General features: G+C 45.3%; 1 protein-coding gene across 15 annotated transcripts in view; it reads right to left on the bottom strand.

Annotated features, from left to right (window-relative positions):
* Positions 1 to 13,604: 13,604 nt before the first annotated feature.
* nfyc (nuclear transcription factor Y, gamma) overlaps positions 13,605 to 20,524 on the bottom strand; it is a 44,742-nt gene continuing 37,822 nt past the window's right edge. For 11 of the 15 annotated variants that reach the window (XM_042309864.1, XM_042309866.1, XM_042309871.1 and 8 more), the window contains 6 exons: positions 19,699 to 19,887; positions 16,816 to 16,887; positions 16,068 to 16,217; positions 15,681 to 15,791; positions 15,328 to 15,381; positions 13,605 to 15,246 (listed from right to left, as the gene is read on the bottom strand). In XM_042309864.1, coding sequence (XP_042165798.1) covers positions 15,124 to 15,246; positions 15,328 to 15,381; positions 15,681 to 15,791; positions 16,068 to 16,217; positions 16,816 to 16,887; positions 19,699 to 19,887 — 699 coding nt within the window. In that variant the 3' untranslated portion in view covers positions 13,605 to 15,123. The remainder of the gene's footprint in view (positions 15,247 to 15,327; positions 15,382 to 15,680; positions 15,792 to 16,067; positions 16,218 to 16,815; positions 16,888 to 19,698; positions 19,888 to 20,524) is intronic. The other 4 variants (XM_024395296.2, XM_024395297.2, XM_042309873.1 and 1 more) reach the window with 3 other exon arrangements.

Genomic DNA, 20,524 nt, shown 5'->3' with positions numbered 1-20,524 from the left:
GGCCCACACAATCAAAAACACCCATTGTCCTCTTGTCTTGAGCAGGTTCGAATAACTTTGGGTTACACCATGTAATGTAAGGTAAGGTGTCAAAGTGGACAGGTGACACCATGTAAGGTAAGGTGTCAAATGGGACAGGTAACCATGTAAGGTAAGGTGTGAAAGGGGACAGGTGACACCATGTAAGGTAAGGTGTCACCATGTAAGGTATCAAAGGGGACAGGTGACACCATGTAATGTCAAAGGGGACAGGTGACACTGTGTAATGTAAGGTGTCAAAGGGGAAAGGTGTCACCATGTAATGTGTCAAAGGGGACAGGTGACACCATGTAATGTGTCAAAGGGGACAGTTGACACCATGTAAGGTAAGGTGTCAAAGGGGACAGGTGACACCATGTAAGGTAAGGTGTCACCATGTAATGTGTCAACGGGGACAGGTGACTATATAATGTAATTTGTCAAAGGGCACAGGTGGACACAATGTAAGGTGTCAAAGGGGACAGGTCCCACTATGAAATGCAAGGTGTCAAAGTGGACAGGTAACACCATGTAATGTGTCAAAGGGGACAGGTAACACCATGTAAGGTATCAAAGGGGACAGTTGACCCCATGTAATGTGTCAAAGGGGACAGTTGACACCATGTAAGGTAAGGTGTCAAAGGGGACAGGTGACACCATGTAATGTGTCAAAGGGGACATGTGGCACCATGTAATGTGTCAAAGGGGACAGGTGGACCCATGTAAGGTAAGGTGTCAAAAGGGGGACAGGTAACACCATGTAAGGTAAGGTGCCAAAGGGGACAGGTGAACACCATGTAATGTAAGGGGTCAAAGGGGACAGGTCCCACCATGTAATGTGTCAAAGGGGACACGTGTCACCATGTAAGGTGAGGTGTCAAAGGGGACAGGTGACACCATGTAATGTAAGGTGTCAAAGGGGACAGGTAACACCATGTAATGTGTCAAAGGGGACAGGTGGAACCATGTAAGGTAAGGTGTCAAATGGGACAGGTGACACCATGTAAGGTGAGGTGTCAAAGGGGACAGGTAACACCATGTAAGTTAAGGTGTCAAACGGGACAGGTGTCACCATGTAAGGTAAGGTGTCAAAGGGGACAGGTGACATGATGTAAGGTAATGTGTCAAAGGGGACACCATGTAATGTAATGTGTCAAAGGGGACAGGTGTCACCATGTAATGTGTCAAAGGGGACAGGTGACCAATGCAATGTAAGGTGTCAAAGGGGAAAGGTGACACCATGTAATGTGAGGTGTCAAAAGGGGACAGGTACCACCATGTAATGTAAGGTGGCAAAGGGGACAGGTGAACCGTGTAATGCAAGGTGTCAAAGGGGACAGGTGACACCATGTAATGTAAGGTGTCAAATGAGACAGGTGAACTGTGTAATGCAAGGTGTCAAAGGGGACAGGTGACTCCATGTAAGGTAAGGTGTCAAAGGGGACAGGTGGCACCATGTAAGGTAAGGTGTCAAAGGGGACAGGTGACTCCATGTAAGGTGAGGTGTCAAAGGGGACAGGTAGCACCATGTAAGGTAAGGTGTCAAAGGGGACAGGTGACACCATGTAATGTGTCCATGGACAGGTGACACCATGGTGTCAAAGGGGACAGGTGAACCATGTAAGGTAAGGTGTCAAAAGGGACAGGTAACACCATGTAAGGTAAGGTGCCAAAGGGGACAGGTGACACCATGTAATTTAAGGTGTCAAAGGGGACAGGTGCACCTATAATGTAAGGTGTCAAAGGGGACAGGTGACACCATGTAATTAAGGTGTCAAAGGGGACAGGTGGGTCCATAATGTAAGGTGTCAAAGGGGACAGGTGACACCATGTAATGTAAGGTGTCAAAGGGGACAGGTCCCACCATGTAATGTAAGGTGTCAAAGGGACAGGTCCCACCATGTAATGTAAGGTGTCAAAGGGGACAGGTGACACCATGTAAGGTAAAGTGTCAAAGGGGACAGGTGACACCATGTAATGTGTCAACAGGGACAGGTGACACCATGTAATGTGTCAAAGGGGACAGGTAACACCATGTAAGGTGTCAAAGGGGACAGGTGAACCATGTAATGTAAGGTGTCAAAAGGGGACAGGTGCCACCATGTAATGGTGTCAAAGGGGACAGGTGACACCATGTAATTTAAGGTGTCAAAGGGGACAGGTGGAACCATGTAATGTGTCAAAGGGGACAGGTGAACCGTATAATTTAAGGTGTCAAAGGGGACAGGTGGGTATATAATGTAAGGTGTCAAAGGGGACAGGTGGCAGCATGTAATGTAAGGTGTCAAAGGGGACAGGAGGCACCATGTAATGTAAGGTGTCAAATGAGACAGGTGAACCATGTAATTGAAGGTGTCAAAGGGGACAGGTGACACCGTGTAAGGTGTCAAAAGTGGACAGGTGCCACCATGTAATGTGTCAAAGGGGACAGGTCCCACCATGTAAGGTGAGGTGTCAAAGGGGGCAGTTGACACCTTGTAAGGTGAGGTGTCAAAGGGGACAGGTAGCACCATGTAATGTAAGGGGTCAAAGGGGACAGGTAGCACCATGTAAGGTAAGGTGTCAAAGGGGACAGGTAGCACCATGTAAGGTAAGGTGTCAAAGGGGACAGGTGACACCATGTAAGGTGTCAAAAGTGGACAGGTGCCACCATGTAATGTGTCAAAGGGGACAGGTCCCACCATGTAAGGTGAGGTGTCAAAGGGGGCAGTTGACACCTTGTAAGGTGAGGTGTCAAAGGGGACAGGTAGCACCATGTAATGTAAGGGGTCAAAGGGGACAGGTAGCACCATGTAATGTGTCAAAGGGGACAGGTGACACCATGTAATGTAAGGTGTCAAAGGGGACAGGTGACACCATGTAATGTAAGGTGTCAAAGGGGACAGGTGACACCGTGTAATTTAAGGTGTCAAAGGGGACAGGTGGCACCATGTAATGTAAGGTGTCAAAGGTGACAGGTCCCACCATGTAAGGTGAGGTGTCAAAGGGGGCAGTTGACACCTTGTAAGGTGAGGTGTCAAAGGGGACAGGTAGCACCATGTAAGGTAAGGTGTCAAAGGGGACAGGTAGCACCATGTAAGGTAAGGTGTCAAAGGGGACAGGTGGCACCATGTAAGGTAAGGTGTCAAAGGGGACAGGTGACTCCATGTAAGGTAAGGTGTCAAAGGGGACAGGTGGCACCATGTAAGGTAAGGTGTCAAAGGGGACAGGTGCCACCATGTAAGGTAAGGTGTCAAAGGGGACAGGTGGCACCATGTAAGGTAAGGTGTCAAAGGGGACAGGTGACTCCATGTAAGGTGAGGTGTCAAAGGGGACAGGTAGCACCATGTAAGGTAAGGTGTCAAAGGGGACAGGTGGCTCCATGTAAGGTAAGGTGTCAAAGGGGACAGGTGACTCCATGTAAGGTAAGGTGTCAAAGGGGACAGGTGCCACCATGTAATGTGCCAAAGGGGACAGGTCCCACCATGTAAGGTGAGGTGTCAAAGGGGGCAGTTGACACCTTGTAAGGTGAGGTGTCAAAGGGGACAGGTAGCACCATGTAATGTAAGGGGTCAAAGGGGACAGGTGACACCATGTAATGTGTCAAAGGGGACAGGTGAAACCATGTAATGTAAGGGGTCAAAGGGGACAGGTGTCACCATGTAATGTAAGGTGTCAAAAGTGGACAGGTGCCACCATGTAATGTGTCAAAGGGGACAGGTCCCACCATGTAAGGTGAGGTGTCAAAGTGGGACATGTGGAACCATGTAATGTGTCAAAGGGGACAGGTAAATATATCATTTAAGGTGTCAAAGGGGACAGGTGAACCCATGTAAGGTAAGGTGTCAAATGGGACAAGTGAAACCATGTAATGTAAAGTGTCAAAGGGGACAGGTATCACCATGTAATGTGTCAAAGGGGACAGGTGAAACCATGTAAGGTAAGGTGTCAAAGGGGACAGGTGACACCATGTAATGTAAGGTGTCAAAGGGGACAGGTGGCTATATAATGTAAGGTGTCAAAGGGGACAGGTGGCACCATGTAAGGTAAGGTGTCAAAGGGGACAGGTGCCACCATGTAATGTAAGGTGTCAAAGGGGACAGGTGACACTGTGTAATGTAAGGTGTCAAAGGGGACAGGTGCCTATATAATGTAAGGTGTCAAAGGGGTCAGGTGCAACCATGTAATGTAAGGTGTCAAAGGGGACAGGTGGAACCATGTAATGTAAGGTGTCAAATGAGACAGGTGAACCATGTAATTGAAGGTGTCAAAGGGGACAGGTGACACCGTGTAAGGTATCAAAAGTGGACAGGTACCACCATGTAATGTGTCAAAGGGGACAGGTCCCACCATGTAAGGTGAGGTGTCAAAGTGGGACAGGTGGAACCATGTAATGTGTCAAAGGGGACAGGTAAATATATCATTTAAGGTGTCAAAGGGGACAGGTAAACCCATGTAAGGTAAGGTGTCAAAGGGGACAGGTGACACCATGTAATGTAAGGTGTCAAAGGGGACAGGTGACACCATGTAATGTGTCAAAGGGGACAGGTGAACCATGTAAGGTAAGGTGTCAAAGGGGACAGGTGACTCCATGTAAGGTAAGGTGTCAAAGGGGACAGGTGACACCATGTAATGTGTCAAAGGGGACAGGTCCCACCATGTAAGGTGAGGTGTCAAAGGGGGCAGTTGACACCTTGTAAGGTGAGGTATCAAAGGGGACAGGTAGCACCATGTAATGTGTCAAAGGGGACAGGTGAACCCATGTAAGGTAAGGTGTCAAAGGGGACAGGTAGCACCATGTAATGTAAGTTGTCAAAGGGGACAGGTGACACTGTGTAATGTAAGGTGTCAAAGGGGACAGGTGACACCGTGTAATTTAAGGTGTCAAAGGGGACAGGTGGCAGCATGTAATGTAAGGTGTCAAAGGGGACAGGTGAACCATGTAATTGAAGGTGTCAAAGGGGACAGGTGACACCATGTAAGGTGTCAAAGGGGACAGGTCCCACCATGTAAGGTGAGGTGTCAAAGGGGGCAGTTGACACCTTGTAAGGTGAGGTGTCAAAGGGGACAGGTAGCACCATGTAATGTAAGGGGTCAAAGGGGACAGGTAGCACCATGTAATGTGTCAAAGGGGACAGGTGGCACCATGTAATGTAAGGTGTCAAAGGGGACAGGTGACACCATTTAATGTAAGGTGTCAAAGGGGACAGGTCCCACCATGTAAGGTGAGGTGTCAAAGGGGACAGGTGGCACCATGTAAGGTAAGGTGTCAAAGGGGACAGGTGACACCATGTAAGGTAAGGTGTCAAAGGGGACAGGTGACACCATGTAAGGTAAGGTGTCAAAGGGGACAGGTGACACCATGTAAGGTAAGGTGTCAAAGGGGACAGGTGCCACCATGTAATGTGCCAAAGGGGACAGGTCCCACCATGTAAGGTGAGGTGTCAAAGGGGACAGGTGACACCATGTAATGTGAGGTGTCAAAGGGGACAGGTAGCACCATGTAATGTAAGGGGTCAAAGGGGACAGGTGACACCATGTAATGTGTCAAAGGGGACAGGTGATACCATGTAATGTAAGGTGTCAAAGGGGACAGGTGGCACCATGTAATGTAAGGTGTCAAAGGGGACAGGTGGCACCATGTAATGTAAGGTGTCAAAGGGGACAGGTGACACCATGTAATGGTAAGGTGTCAAAGGGGACAGGTGACACCATGTAAGGTAAGGTGTCAAAGGGGACAGGTGACTCCAGGTAAGGTGTCAAAGGGGACAGGTGACACCATGTAAGGTGTCAAAGGGGACAGGTGACACCATGTAAGGTGTCAAAGGGGACAGGTGACACCATGTAAGGTGTCAAAGGGGACAGGTGACACCATGTAAGGTGTCAAAGGGGACAGGTAACACCATGTAATGTAAGGTGTCAAAGGGGACAGGTGCCACCATGTAATGTGTCAAGGGGACAGGTGCACCATGTAATGTGGGACAGGTGACACCATGTAATGGTGTCAAAGGGGACAGGTAACACCATGTAAGGTGTCAAAGGGGACAGGTGACACCATGTAATGTGTCAAAGGGGACAGGTGCCACCATGTAATGTGTCAAAGGGGACAGGTGACACCATGTAAGGTGTCAAAGGGGACAGGTTTCACCATGTAAGGTGTCAAAGGGGACAGGTGACACCATGTAATGTAAGGTGTCAAAGGGGACAGGTGAAACCATGTAATGTAAGGTGTCAAAGGGGACAGGTGACACCATGTAATGAGTCAAAGGGGACAGGTGACACCATGTAATGTGTCAAAGGGGACAGGTAACACCATGGAATGTGTCAAAGGGGACAGGTGAACCCATGTAAGGTAAGGTGTCAAAGGGGACAGGTGAAACCATGTAATGTAAGGTGTCAAAGGGGACAGGTGCACCATGTAATGTAAGGTGTCAAAGGGGACAGGTGCCACCATGTAATGAAGTGTCAAAGGGGACAGGTATCACCATGTAATGTATCAAAGGGGACAGGTGGCACCATGTAATGTAAGGTGTAAAAGGGGACAGGTAACACCATGTAATGTAAGGTGTCAAAAGGGACAGGTGGCACCATGTAATGTAAGGTGTCAAAGGGGACAGGTGCCACCATGTAATGTGTCAAAGGGGACAGGTAAATATATCATGTAAGGTGTCAAAGGGGACAGGTGACACCATGTAAGGTAAGGTGTCAAAGGGGACAGGTCACACCATGTAAGGTGAAGTGTCAAAGGGGACAGGTGAATATATAATTTAAGGTGTCAAAGGGGACAGGTGACCCATGTAAGGTAAGGTGTCAAATGGGACAGGTGAACCATGTAATTGAAGGTGTCAAAGGGGACAGGTCACACCATGTAATGTAAAGTGTGAAAGGGGACAGGTATCACCATGTAAGGTCTCAAAGGGGACAGGTGACACCATGTAATGTGTCAAAGGGGACAGGTAACACCATGTAATGTAAGTTGTCAAAGGGGACAGGTGACACCGTGTAATGTAAGGTGTCAAAGGGGACAGGTGAACCATGTAATGTAAGGTGTCAAAGGGGACAGGTGACACCATGTAATGTAAGGTGTCAAAGAGGACAGGTGGCTATATAATGTAAGTTGTCAAAGGGGACAGGTGACACCATGTAAGGTAAGGTGTCAAATGGGACAGGTGAACCATGTAATTGAAGGTGTCAAAGGGGATAGGTGCCACCATGTAATGTAAGGTGTCAAAGAGGACAGGTGGCTATATAATGTAAGTTGTCAAAGGGGACAGGTGACACCATGTAAGGTAAGGTGTCAAAGGTGACAGGTCACACCATGTAAGGTGAATTGTCAAAGGGGACAGGTATCACCATGTAATGTATCAAAGGGGACAGGAAGAACCATGTAATGTGTCAAAGGGGACAGGTGACACAATGTAATGTGGAATAGGGGACAGGTGAACCCATGTAAGGTGTCAAAGGGACAGGTCCCACCATGTAATGTGTCAAAGGGGACAGGTGACACCATGTAATGTGTCAAATGGGACAGGTAACACCATGTAATGTGTCAAATGGGACAGGTAAACCCATGTAAGGTAAGGTGTCAAAGGGGACAGGTAACAGCGTGTAAGGTAAGGTGTCAAATGAGACAGGTGAACCATGTAATGTGTCAAAGGGGACAGGTCACACCATGTAATGTGTCAAAGGGGACAGGTAACACCATGTAATGTGTCAAAGGGGACAGGTAACACCATGTAATGTAAGTTGTCAAAGGGGACAGGTGAACCCATGTAAGGTAAGGTGTCAAATGGGACAGGTGAAAACCATGTAAGGTGAAGTGTCAAAGGGGACAGGTGCCACCATGTAATGTGTCAAAGGGGACAGGTAACACCATGTAAGGTGTCAAAAGTGGACAGGTGCCACCATGTAATGTGTCAAAGGGGACAGGTCCCACCATGTAAGGTGAAGTGTCAAAGGGGACAGGTGACACCATGTAATGTGAAGTGTCAAAGGGGACAGGTGGCACCATGTAAGGTAAGGTGTCAAAGGGGACAGGTGACACCATGTAATGTAAGGTGTCAAAGGGGACAGGTGACACCATGTAATGTAAGGTGTCAAAGGGGACAGGTGACTATATAATGTAATGTATCAAAGAGGACAGGTGCCCATGTAATAAGGTGTCAAAGGGGACAGGTGACACCATGTAATGTAAGGTGTCAAAGGGGACAGGTGACACCATGTAATGTGTCAAAGGGGACAGGTGACACCATGTAATGTGTCAAAGGGGACAGGTGGCACCATGTAATGTGTCAAAGGGGACAGGTGGCACCATGTTAGGTGAGGTGTCAAAGGGGACAGGTGACACCATGTAAGGTAAAGTGTCAAAGGGGACAGGTGACACCATGTAAGGTAAGGTATCAAAGGGGACAGGTGACACCATGTAATGTAAGGTGTCAAAGGGGACAGGTGACACCATGATGTAATGTAAGGTGTCAAAGGGGACAGGTGACACCATGTAATGTGTCAAAGGGGACAGGTGACACCATGTAATGTGTCAAAGGGGACAGGTGACACCATGTAATGTGTCAAATGGGACAGGTGACTATATAATGTAAGGTGTCAAAGGGGACAGGTGACACCATGTAATGTGTCAAAGGGGACAGGTGTCACCATGTAATGTAAGGTGTCAAATGAGACAGGTGAACCATGTAATGTAAGGTGTCAAAGGGGACAGGTGACACCATGTAATGTAAGGGGTCAAAGGGGACAGGTGACACCATGTAATGTAAGGTGTCAAATGAGACAGGTGAACCATGTAATGTAAGGTGTCAAAGGGGACAGGTGACACCATGTAATGTAAGGGGTCAAAGGGGACAGGTGACACCATGTAATGTAAGGTGTCAAGGGGACAGGTGACACCATGTAATGTAAGGTGTCAAAGGGGACAGGTGACACCATGTAATGTAAGGTGTCAAAGGGGACAGGTGACACCTTGTAATGTGTCAAAGGGGACAGGTGACACCATGTAATTATATAATTATATAACTACGCAAGTCAGTTAAATAAGATTTTGTTCTTACAATGACAGCCTAGGAACAGTGGGTTAACTACCTTGTTCAGGTGCAGAATGACACATTTTTACCTTGTCAGCTCAGGGATTCTATCTAGCAACCTTTCGGTTACTAGTCCAACGCTCTAACCACTAGGCTACCTGCCGCTCCATGTAAAGTGTTGAAGAGGACAGATGTCGGGCTGGCACGGTTGTGCTCTCACACCCCGCTCTCCTCCATTGCATCCATTGCATCTGCTCTCGAACCGGCATTCACTCACGCCCCACAGAGCCTCGTTGAGCTCTAGGAGTAGACAGCCGTACTGGGATTTCATGGGAACTTAAAAATCCCCCCACATCAGCAGCACGCTCTCACTCTGACGGACCCCAACAACCTTTTATATCCGCTGAACAACTTGGAGCTTTACATACGCGTTACACCACTTAATGGCTTTCCCAGACCACATTGTTTGGCTTTATTTAATCTTTATTTTTTTCTCCTTCCGTTAATCTGCATGTGTTTCCTCTTTTCCCCAGATTTCACTTAATGGAAAACATCAGAGAAAAAATGAGGGGGAAAACACAGATCCATTTGTTGATACAGTGTGTTGTTGTTTGTTGCTTCATGTTATGATAGGCTTGGTAGTAGTCTTTGGAGAGATGCTGCTATCATTTAGACTACGGCTGAACTGGGGATGACATTTCTTTTTAACCCACTAAGATTCATGTAGACACACTAAATGCCAGACACACTATTGTAACATGAACAGAAAACACTGTTGTACTACACTATTGTAACATGAACAGAAAACACTGTTGTACTACACTATTGTAACATGAACAGAAAACACTGTTGTACTACACTATTGTAACATGAACAGAAAACACTGTTGTACTACACTATTGTAACATGAACAGAAAACACTGTTGTACTACACTATTGTAACATGAACAGAAAACACTGTTGTACTACACTATTGTAACATGAACAGAAAACACTGTTGTACTACACTATTGTAACATGAACAGAAAACACTGTTGTACTACACTATTGAAACATGAACAGAAAACACTGTTGTACTACACTATTGAAACATGAACAGAAAACACTGTTGTACTACACTATTGTAACATTAACAGAAAACACTGTTGTACTACACTATTGTAACATTAACAGAAAATGCTTTCAAATAGTTTAAAGAACACAGTCAAATGGGTGGAGGCCTAACCCACCACCAGCACATTCATTACCCGGGGAAATAGCTTTTCAACCTTGCTGCTGCTGCCCCCTGCCCCGGTCCCCAGGCAGCCCTCCGCTCCCCTAGCATATCTGCCCCGGTCCACAGACGTTCCTGTCAGGCCAAACAACACATGAGCTAGCGGTGTGTGTGTGTGTGTGACCGTCACAGCTCAAACTCTGCCTCTGGACTCCCAACAACCTTATTTTACTTCCTTTGTTATTAAGACTAGATTAGCAACATTTTCTTTTTCTTTATTGTAAAGAGACAAGATAGTTACTTGCATCGTGTCTTTTTGCTCCTGATTTGACCAGAGCCCTGCAGCTTTGTCCAGGTGGAAACAGGCCATGTAGTCTTCAAAAAACAGTTAAGGCACTTAAATACAATCTCCCTGTTATCACATTATTCAATTGATGTACATCATGTATGTACATTGTGTCCATACTAGACACAATGTCTGCTACATGCAGAATGAATCACACTGGTTAGTTAATCATGGATTGACCCCTGACCTTCTGCCTTGTAACTGTGATGCCTGAATAACCACAGAATGACAAAATCTCCCACACCTCAAAGATAAAGATCATCAAACACATGGTCAAGATGGATTCTGGTCTATCTAACTCAAAGTCAACTCGTCTTAATAAGGTCTGATGTGGTTAACTTGTTGGGACAAGCTGGTGTGGTGGCCGCATCACAAGGTGCGTCCCAAATGGCTCCCTATTCCCAAAGGGCTCTGGTCAAAAGTAGCGCACTATATACGGAATAGAGTGCCACTTGGGACCTACCCCAACGTGGAGCCAGAGCAGTCGGTCATAATTCATCTCTCCAAAGTTACCTTGATCTAAGCGGTGGGGGCCTTTGGACAATCCTATTCACGCTCCACTAAAGCTACATAAATTTCACCCAATCCTCATTGCCCCTTATTAGACAGAGGCGAGCATGAGTCTATTCACTAATGCAGTTATTGTTCAGTGATTTAAGTCGATTAGAACGGGAATGGGTCCCAATCTACCAGTAGGCTTATGGACCGGAATAGCATCACTGTTTACCTGTTACATAACACAAACGGTTTCCAGCACTTAAACCCTGACTGACCCAACCAAAGACCTAGCACTATTATCAGACAGAAGGGTTTTAAATGTGGACAGCACTCAAAGCTAAAGGTAGGGCTAATCTTCTCATTAGGTAGATGTTAGACTCACTGGGCCAGATGGGGAGGTTAGCAATAAGTAGAACCAGGAGTTATTCCAAGGTCAGTCTTGCAGACAGGAATAACTCCTGGCCCTACTCATACATTATAGACATTGCCCAAGTAATAATAAATCATTCTTATTGGGAAATATGAGATATTTAAACATTAATTGTTGTTGACAAATTGCGGTTTATGTGACCAATTCCTCGAGGTAGGTGAGGCATCACTCTCGCTATATTTCTGTCCCAGCCTAATTACCGATTTTCCTTTTAAGATTTAGGTCGGATAAGGAATGATGTCTGATCTCCAAAGTGCTGAGCCGTCTCCAACCAACTACCTCGTGATTCCATTGTTACCCGCTTTCCCTTTCACAACGAACAGCCCTTTCCAGAAGTAGAGAAGTGAGAAGAAAAAAACAGTAGGGCCTACAGTACGTACATTGCTCTGCTGTTGGAAGTGTAGTCCTCTAGGGGTGAACATTGTATGGATAAATTAACCTACAGTCGCCCCCTTGTGGCCATATAGTGCTTACGTTCTTAGGTACGTCACCAGGGCGCATAGGCCATCTACGACCCTTCTCCATCGCACTCTTCTGGGCTGATCTCTCAATCTCGTACCATCACATGCTGGATTTTTGGCATCTGCTTCAAGCTCCCGCCTCCGGGTGTTTCGTGGGCGCTCTGATTTCCATTTCCATTGTGGGTTTCAGGATAGTTTGTCAGTCGATGTTGGAGGCCATAGAGTGATCGTTTTTATTCAGACAGTTGTAGAGTGCATAGACCCATATCTTGAAGTGATATTTGTCAAGAAATTCCTACTCAACAACTTGTACATCATTTTTCACCATCAAGTCGAACCTATACCGACTGATAAATTACTTCACTAAAGGATAACTATAGCTAGGTTTCCATCAAAATAAAGACTGATTTTCATGCAAATATTCTAAAATCAGCATTTAGAAAATATGCGCATTTTTCCACCCGTGGCGTTTACACGAAACGGAATTGTTGCAGAAACTAAATCAGTGCGTGAAGACGTAGGGCAAACAATTTACTTTTATTTTACCTTTATTTAACTAGGCAAGTCATCAGAACAAACTCCTATTTTCAATGACGGCCTAGGAACAGTGGGTTAACTGCCTGTTTAGGGGCAGAACGACAGATTAGTACCTTGTCAGCTCGGGTGTTTGAACTTGCAACCTTCCGGTTACAAGTCCACCGCTCTAACCACTAGGCTACCCTGCAGCCCCAATGTACTTTTTCGCTTTAGTTTTCATGTACAAAATAAAAATCGAATGTTCAATGAGTTTCCATTGCATTTTAGACTCTACAGAGCAAGAATAGTTGTATTTTTCCAACTGCTGTCAACCATCGATCATCATGTCACCAGAAAATGACCCTCGAAATGTATTGGAAAGGCGCATCAAACTCATCACTGTGCACTTTCACCACCCTGTGAAGAGCATAACGCCAGATACCAACAAAATACATGTTTTGTTTTTCCGTATGTTTTGCTCGCATTTGAGGTATTTGACATACATGTGCTTTGCAACTAGGTAGTTTGAGTCTGTGTGTACTTCCGTTTGTACCACCGAACAGAAAGCATTAAAAATGTAATGCACACGGTACACCGAACTCACCGCGGCCTAGTGCGGCATCCCCAATGTAGTGTTGCGGCCTGCTCAATTGACAATGAATGACTTCGGCCGGAACGCATGTTCCATCTGGTGGACATAAGGCGTAATTATTTCATCTGTAGCCTAATAAACCACATCGTTTCCTGAGTCTTAGTGGGAGACCACCCAACATTTCAAGTTGACTTCGTTATGATAGTTATTTTATCAATATTTGTGCATAAAGGCGTTTCCACCGCCATTTGTCGCATAACGAATTTTACCGACACAAAAAGATCCCATCATGTTAAACTAATACATTCTGTCTGCATTCATAAAATTGTACCGAAACGCCTTTTCCATCACAGCTGTCTTGATTTTTGTTTGTATGGTATTGCTCACATTAAAACCTGTGGATGGAAACGTGGTTTATGTTGTACTATGTGGTAGTTACCAATAGGCTATGAATAGATTTCAATCACCTCAAACACAAATGCACATTTGCAACAAAAACTGTTGGGCGAAAAACTGTTAACTTTTCTGTTGAAAAGATTGCATGTATTGTTTTTTTATTTAGTTTTTTTTTCTTTTTCTCACAAACCCAAAGTTTGCTTTACAAAAAAAGAACAAGAATAAAATGTGTACCTATCCATTGCATATCATGCTGGCAGTTTAAACTACATGCAAAACAACAATAAGAAGAACAGCTATGATAATGGTCATTACTAAATAAGAAAGGGAAGGAAAAGGGAGGGATGGTCATCTCAAAAGAAACCTTGACAAGTTACAACCGGTATTAAGAAAAGACTATAAAAAGGGGTCCTTGCTCCAGTGAAGTCTTTCTCTACGAGCAAGGAAGGAGAACCAAAAACCTCTCTGGATAGGGGAGAGACTGCATATAAGGCAGAGAAAGGCCTAACCACTCCCTGCTCTAAGAATGATAGTGATCAGTGTGGTGATTCATGAAGAGATGGAGGGGGAAGGAAGAGGAAAGAGAGATGGAAGAGGGCCACTGAAGAGGTGAGTATGATCACTGGGCCATGGGAAAGAGATACTGCACCATATTGGACGGACACACACGCACAAGGGTCATATACATACTAAATACAAACTCCATCATACAGTTAGAAGCCCTTTCATTGATGGCATGTCTCGTCAATGTGAACAAAACGAAGAGAAACTAACAACAAACTATGAATTGATCCATCACGGCTGGTGTGAGTCTTTCATACAATTTACAATGAATTATTGTGCGCGAGCTTAGAGTATGGCTTTATAGTTTTTTCTTTTAAAGTCTACACATTAAGACATTACAACAAAAAGGGCATGATTCATGTTCTCTTGTAGACCAAACAAGGACCAAGCCTTCCATAGGATTCATCCCAAATTGCACTATTCCCTATATAGTGAACTACTTTTGATCAGGGCCATATAGACCGTGGTCAAAAAGAGTACATTATATAGGGAACAGTGCCATTTGGGATGCAGACAGAACATAAGACACCCCTATACGGTGTACTTCACAGAGAGACAGAAGACATACAGATTATACAGCAAGGGTTGACAGACACTGAGGAAGAACAGAGAGTTGGTCACTAAAAAGGAGGAAAGTTGGGTCCTGGAGGATTCAGCATTTGGATACCCTGTGTGTGGCTCTCGTGAATGGGCATTAGGTGAGGCCTTTCTGGGGAACGTATCAGGTGAGTGTGGGTGCCAGGAGGAACTAACGGAGGCAGAGAGAGATGATATGACATGGGAATGAGGGAGAGTTGTCGGGCAGTCCCTTTGGTATCTGACCCAGTATACTGAATAAAGAACTGTTGTTGTCAGAGAGTCCCTTGTAATTATCATGTCATATGTATTGAATGAGCGTGAGGGCACATCCCAAATTGCACCCTATTCCCTATATAGTGTGTAGGTAATAGGGTGCCATTTGGGACATATCCTAGGAGGTCCCTTGGCTGTTTGAGCCAGTTGCCCTTATGGATGGTAACAGGTGGTGGGATCAATGGTTGGGTGGTCTGGTGGTCAGGCGGATGCTTCCGGAGCCTCAGTCTCCGCTGACCTGCGTAGTGACCTGTCCGTCGGCCGTCTGGTTGGTGGACTGGATGAACATTGGCTGGCTCAGGTCCTGACCCGCCGGCATCGTCACCTGCTGAATCTGATACAACTGCTGTAAGGACACAGAGGGAAAGGGTGAGAGAGAGGAGGGTGTGTGCATGTGTGTGACAGGAGTGGGAGATGTTCATCTTACCTGTCCGTCGGTAAACTGGTTGAATTGTTGCTGGCCTTGCTCCGTTTGTGTAATCTGAGAACAAACCAGAGAGAGAGGAGTCAGTCATTCACACAGTAGTTCTCACAGCCACTATGAAAACCTACACCTCTGTTCAAATGCAACTGAAGGCAATGGACAATATAGAAGTCGATTCATGAAACAATATAGAAATACACAATCGTATAATATTTGTATCGGTTACTACCTTAACGACGTTAATGTTATTGTATAAACTAGTATAGTGATACCAGACCAGAGACTACATTACAGAGATGAAGTGTCCACACACATATGATGCGATACTATACATTGAAAAGGTTCTTGTTCAGTACCTGTACCTGCTGAGTGTTACCCAGCGTCTGGATCTGCCCCTGAACCACCTGTGTGCCAGAGACTGGCTGTGCCAGCCGGATGTACTGCAACTGACCAGTGTTCAGCTGCACCTGCACACAACCACCACACGGGGGAGACAAACACTCACTTTAGGCAGGGGAGGTCATAGAAACACAACACAAACGTCATTATGATCGTTGAGCTAGTTAGTGTCAAAATGGGGGAGAGGAAGGTTCAACCAGCTCTCTACAGTGTGTTTGAAGATTGATCCCCAACTTAAGAAAATGTGTTGTATTTATTTCATTAGAACATTTGACATGATTCAACTTTCCAGTTAGGTCACTCAAGGAGAGAATCTCCCCCCTCCCTCCTTCCCTCTCTCTTACTGGTATCTGCTGGATCTCGGCGGAGTTGGTGAGGATCTGCTGCATGACCTGCATGGTCTGTCCTGACTGCACAGTCTGGGTCTGGCCCTGGGACGACGCCTGTACTATCTGGACCTGCTGGTCCCCAACCTGCATGGTCATTGGAGCACTCTGGTGGTGGGGGTGGGAGAGGGAGAATGTTAATTCTTAAACAACTGGTGAGAGTGTGGTGACTGTGACCATGTAATGATTGACATTGGGCTGGAAAACCTGGGCCTAATAAGTAGATTACAGTTAGAGTGGGACCACAGAGAGCGATGACAAGGCAGGGTTGAAAACCCCCCCTCATCCCACAAGCTGATAGACGATAATATGGTTGTGTCAGGCAACCCAGTCTCTCCAGGATTGGCTGATCGGATCTGATGAACGTCCCTAGTATGCAACAATAAAAAAAATCTAACGGCAGTTTTAATGAGCCGGCTGCTGCTGAGAGACAGCAGGGCTCTGGGGGGGGGTAAACTCAGTGAACTAGTGATGCAGCCAAACACAAGCTTCCTCCTAATCTTCCTGATTCAATGTGGAGGGGTGCCCTCCGGGATGAAATTTCCACTAGGATCAGATCTAGGATCAGCGTTCCCTCCCCCAATGCTAACCATTTAGTGGGAGAAATGCAAAATCGATCAGCGTCCAGGGGCAACTTCACCCTACACTGAGGTGTGCTGGGAGGGGGTATCAGATGGGGACGGGGCGGCTGAGGAGCGGTGTTTACCGTGATGGGTGTGCCCTGTGACTGGGCTACCTGCACCTGCTGTAACTGTTGCATTGTGGCCCCCTGCAGCACCTGAAGAGGGGAGGGAGGAGGGAGGAGAGAGAGAGGAAGCTTTACAAAGATGACTACGAGCACATGCAGAGCACACAGGAACACACACACATACAGTAGACAGGTGTCGTCAGATCACACACACAACAATGAGCATGTGAGCACAATGAAATGCTGCATAGAACAGAAGTGATGTGCAGAATTAACGAAGGAATAGCAGCTGTGAAATCCAGGTATAGTGAAGTTACTGAATATAAAGATGTATCCTACAGTAGGAAATGGTAGTTACATTAATATAAAGACGTATCCTACAGTAGGAAATGGTAGTTACATTAATATAAAGACGTATCCGACAGTAGGAAATGGTAGTTACATTAATATAAAGACGTATCCGACAGTAGGAAATGGTAGTTACATTAATATAAAGACGTATCCGACAGTAGGAAATGGTAGTTATATTAATATAAAGACGTATCCGACAGTAGGAAATGGTAGTTATATTAATATAAAGACGTATCCGACAGTAGGAAATGGTAGTTATATTAATATAAAGACGTATCCGACAGTAGGAAATGGTAGTTATATTAATATAAAGAGACGTAGGAAATGGTAGTTATATTAATATAAAGACGTATCCGACAGTAGGAAATGGTAGTTATATTAATATAAAGACGTATCCGACAGTAGGAAATGGTAGTTATATTAATATAAAGACGTATCCGACAGTAGGAAATGGTAGTTATATTAATATAAAGACGTATCCGACAGTAGGAAATGGTAGTTATATTAATATAAAGACGTATCCGACAGTAGGAAATGGTAGTTATATTAATATAAAGATGTATCCGACAGTAGGAAATGGTAGTTATATTAATGTTATATTAATATAAAGACGTATCCGACAGTAGGAAATGGTAGTTGTATTAATATAAAGACGTATCCGACAGTAGGAAATGGTAGTTGTATTAATATAAAGACGTATCCGACAGTAGGAAATGGTAGTTGTATTAATATAAAGATGTATCCGACAGTAGGAAATGGTAGTTATATTAATATAAAGATGTATCCGACAGTAGGAAATGGTAGTTATAGTAATGTTATATTAATATAAAGACGTATCCGACAGTAGGAAATGGTAGTTGTATTAATATAAAGACGTATCCGACAGTAGGAAATGGTAGTTATATTAATATAAAGATGTATCCGACAGTAGGAAATGGTAGTTATATTAATATAAAGACGTATCCGACAGTAGGAAATGGTAGTTATATTAATGTTATATTAATATAAAGACGTATCCGACAGTAGGAAATGGAGGTTTGGTTTCCTAACAGATCAGTCCATTAGGGACTTTGTGACCTGAGAGGGCATTTGACAGAACTGGTACGACAGTGACGACTAGTGACAAAGCTCTTTGCAGTCAAGTCTGGAGACACACACGATTTAAGATCTCCCTCTCTTCACCCTCCTCCCTCGCTCTCAATCTCCAGATAACTCTCACTTTTAAAAATGACACTTTATCCCCCTGTTCTTCTGCTCCCTCCAACCCCCTGGCCTCTTGATTGTTGCCCAATAGTGATGCACCCTGGACTAGTCATCTATTCTAAGGTGCCAGTCATTTGGTGACCTTCCCTGCTCTGCGACTAAGTGGACTGCAGCAGCAACAGTAGTAGCAGTAACATTAACAGTAACATTAACAGCAGCAGATATTAACAGTAGCAACAGTTCTGGTCCGACTGTGGAACTGCGACAGCTCAATCAACTTAAGGCAGCATAAAATAAAATACATTAAAAAAAAGAGCGAGAGAGAACAAAAAGAGAAAAGATAAAGAAGACAGACCAGGGGTGGTGGGGACCAGAGAAGATGACAAACTAGGGATGAGGGGGTGGGGGTTCCTCCTCTTCAGAGAGAAGTACAGTAGAGGGGTGGAGAGCAGTCTCACAGGGACTCCCAGCTATACAAGCAGTGGCCCAGAGCCATTTGATCTGCACACTTCAGTCACTCCCCTCTCCACTGTAGGTCCGTAACACATTAAAAAGTAACACACTAGGACTGTGTCTCAAATGGCACCCTACTCCCTGCATAGTGCACTACTTTTGACCAGGGTTGCACTCTATTCCCTACATAGTGAAGTACTTTTGACCAGGGCTGCACTCTATTCCCTACATAGTGCACTACTTTTGACCAGACGCAGCCCTAGTGTGTTACCGTTTAATGTGTTACGGACCTACAGTGGAGAGGGGAGTGACTGAAGTGTGCAGATCAAATGGCTCTAGACCACTGCTTGTATAGCTGGGAGTGTGTGTGTGTTGGGTGTGTACGGGTCAATCATCCCTGCTGGTGGGAAAGAGTTGAAGCCAAAGTGGGGATCGGCTGTGCTTGCCAACGATAATATCAATAAAATCCACTGTTACTGCCGTTATTCCCCCATTCACACTGGACTTCACAGGGTTGTTGACTGGGTATGTTAGGAGAGCTTGTGTTCTGCCAGGCTGTGTGGTGTGTTATACTTAAGCAACAAGGCCCAAGGGGGTGTGGTATATTAAGCATGACAACGTGGAGTGCCTGGATACAGCCCATACCTTTATTGCTATTATAAACTGGTTACCAACATAATTAGAGCAGTAAAAATACATGTTTTGTCATGCCCGTGGTATACGGTCTGATACACCATGGTTGTCAGCCAATCAGCATTCAGGGCTGTCACCACCCAGTTTATAATATGCCTTTGCCTATACTGTATGTCGGTACCTTACTGGTTATTTGCAGTCTGTGTGGTGCGTTGTGTGTGCAGCGCGTATGAGTGTGTGTGTGTCTATTCTCCAGCGTACCTGTCCTTGCTGTGGCTGTGCGATAATGATCTGTCCAGGCTGGATGGTGGTAGTCTGTTGTCCCGTGGCCTGCTGGCCCTGCTGCTGGCCCTGCTGCTGACCCTGCACTTGGACCTGACCTGGCTGCTGAGCCAGGGTGAAGTAGTACTGAACCGGCTCTGCTGGGGCCACTGACTGACGCACCTCCTCCTGTACACACACACAGGAAGAGAGAGAGACAGGGGGAGAGGGGGAGAATGGAAGACAGAGAGAGAGCGAGAGAGAGGAGGATAACAGAGTGAAGGGCAGAAAGAGAAGCATATCAGTCCATTACATCTCCATTAATTATTTTGCCAGCGTAATACAATAAGCGAGAGGCCCGATAAATAACTAATAAGCTCTGGATGGATGAGTAATGTGATTCTGAATGAAGGTTCTGTCACAAATGGCACCATAATACCTAGGTAGTGCACTGCTTCTGAACAGGGCCCTATGGGTCTGCCCTACAGGCCCTGGTCAAAACAAGTGCACTTTATAGGGTACAGGGTGACATTTGGGACACTACCCAGAGGATCCATTACTTTCACGTTTTATTAGTCTTATGTACGGGATATACATGGTATACATCGTCCAACTAAACACTTACTAGCAGCTTCTCAACAATAAGAAATAAAAAAATCATATGAACAGAAAATAAATGCATTAGTAAATCCATTATCACTGTGATGATCAACAACATTTTTCACAAGAACACTAGACTGAAAGGGATAATTTCTATTCATAAAAAAACAAGGCCTTGATACATTATTGAGAATGTTCTAAATCAAAGTGTGAAAGGAAAGCTAAT

This window comes from Oncorhynchus tshawytscha, linkage group LG31 (genome assembly GCF_018296145.1).
Source record: "Oncorhynchus tshawytscha isolate Ot180627B linkage group LG31, Otsh_v2.0, whole genome shotgun sequence".
In the NCBI taxonomy this organism is placed as follows: Eukaryota; Metazoa; Chordata; class Actinopteri; order Salmoniformes; family Salmonidae; genus Oncorhynchus; species Oncorhynchus tshawytscha.
The sequence above is the reverse complement of the archived record's forward strand: the minus strand, read 5'-3'. Positions and strand labels throughout refer to the sequence as shown.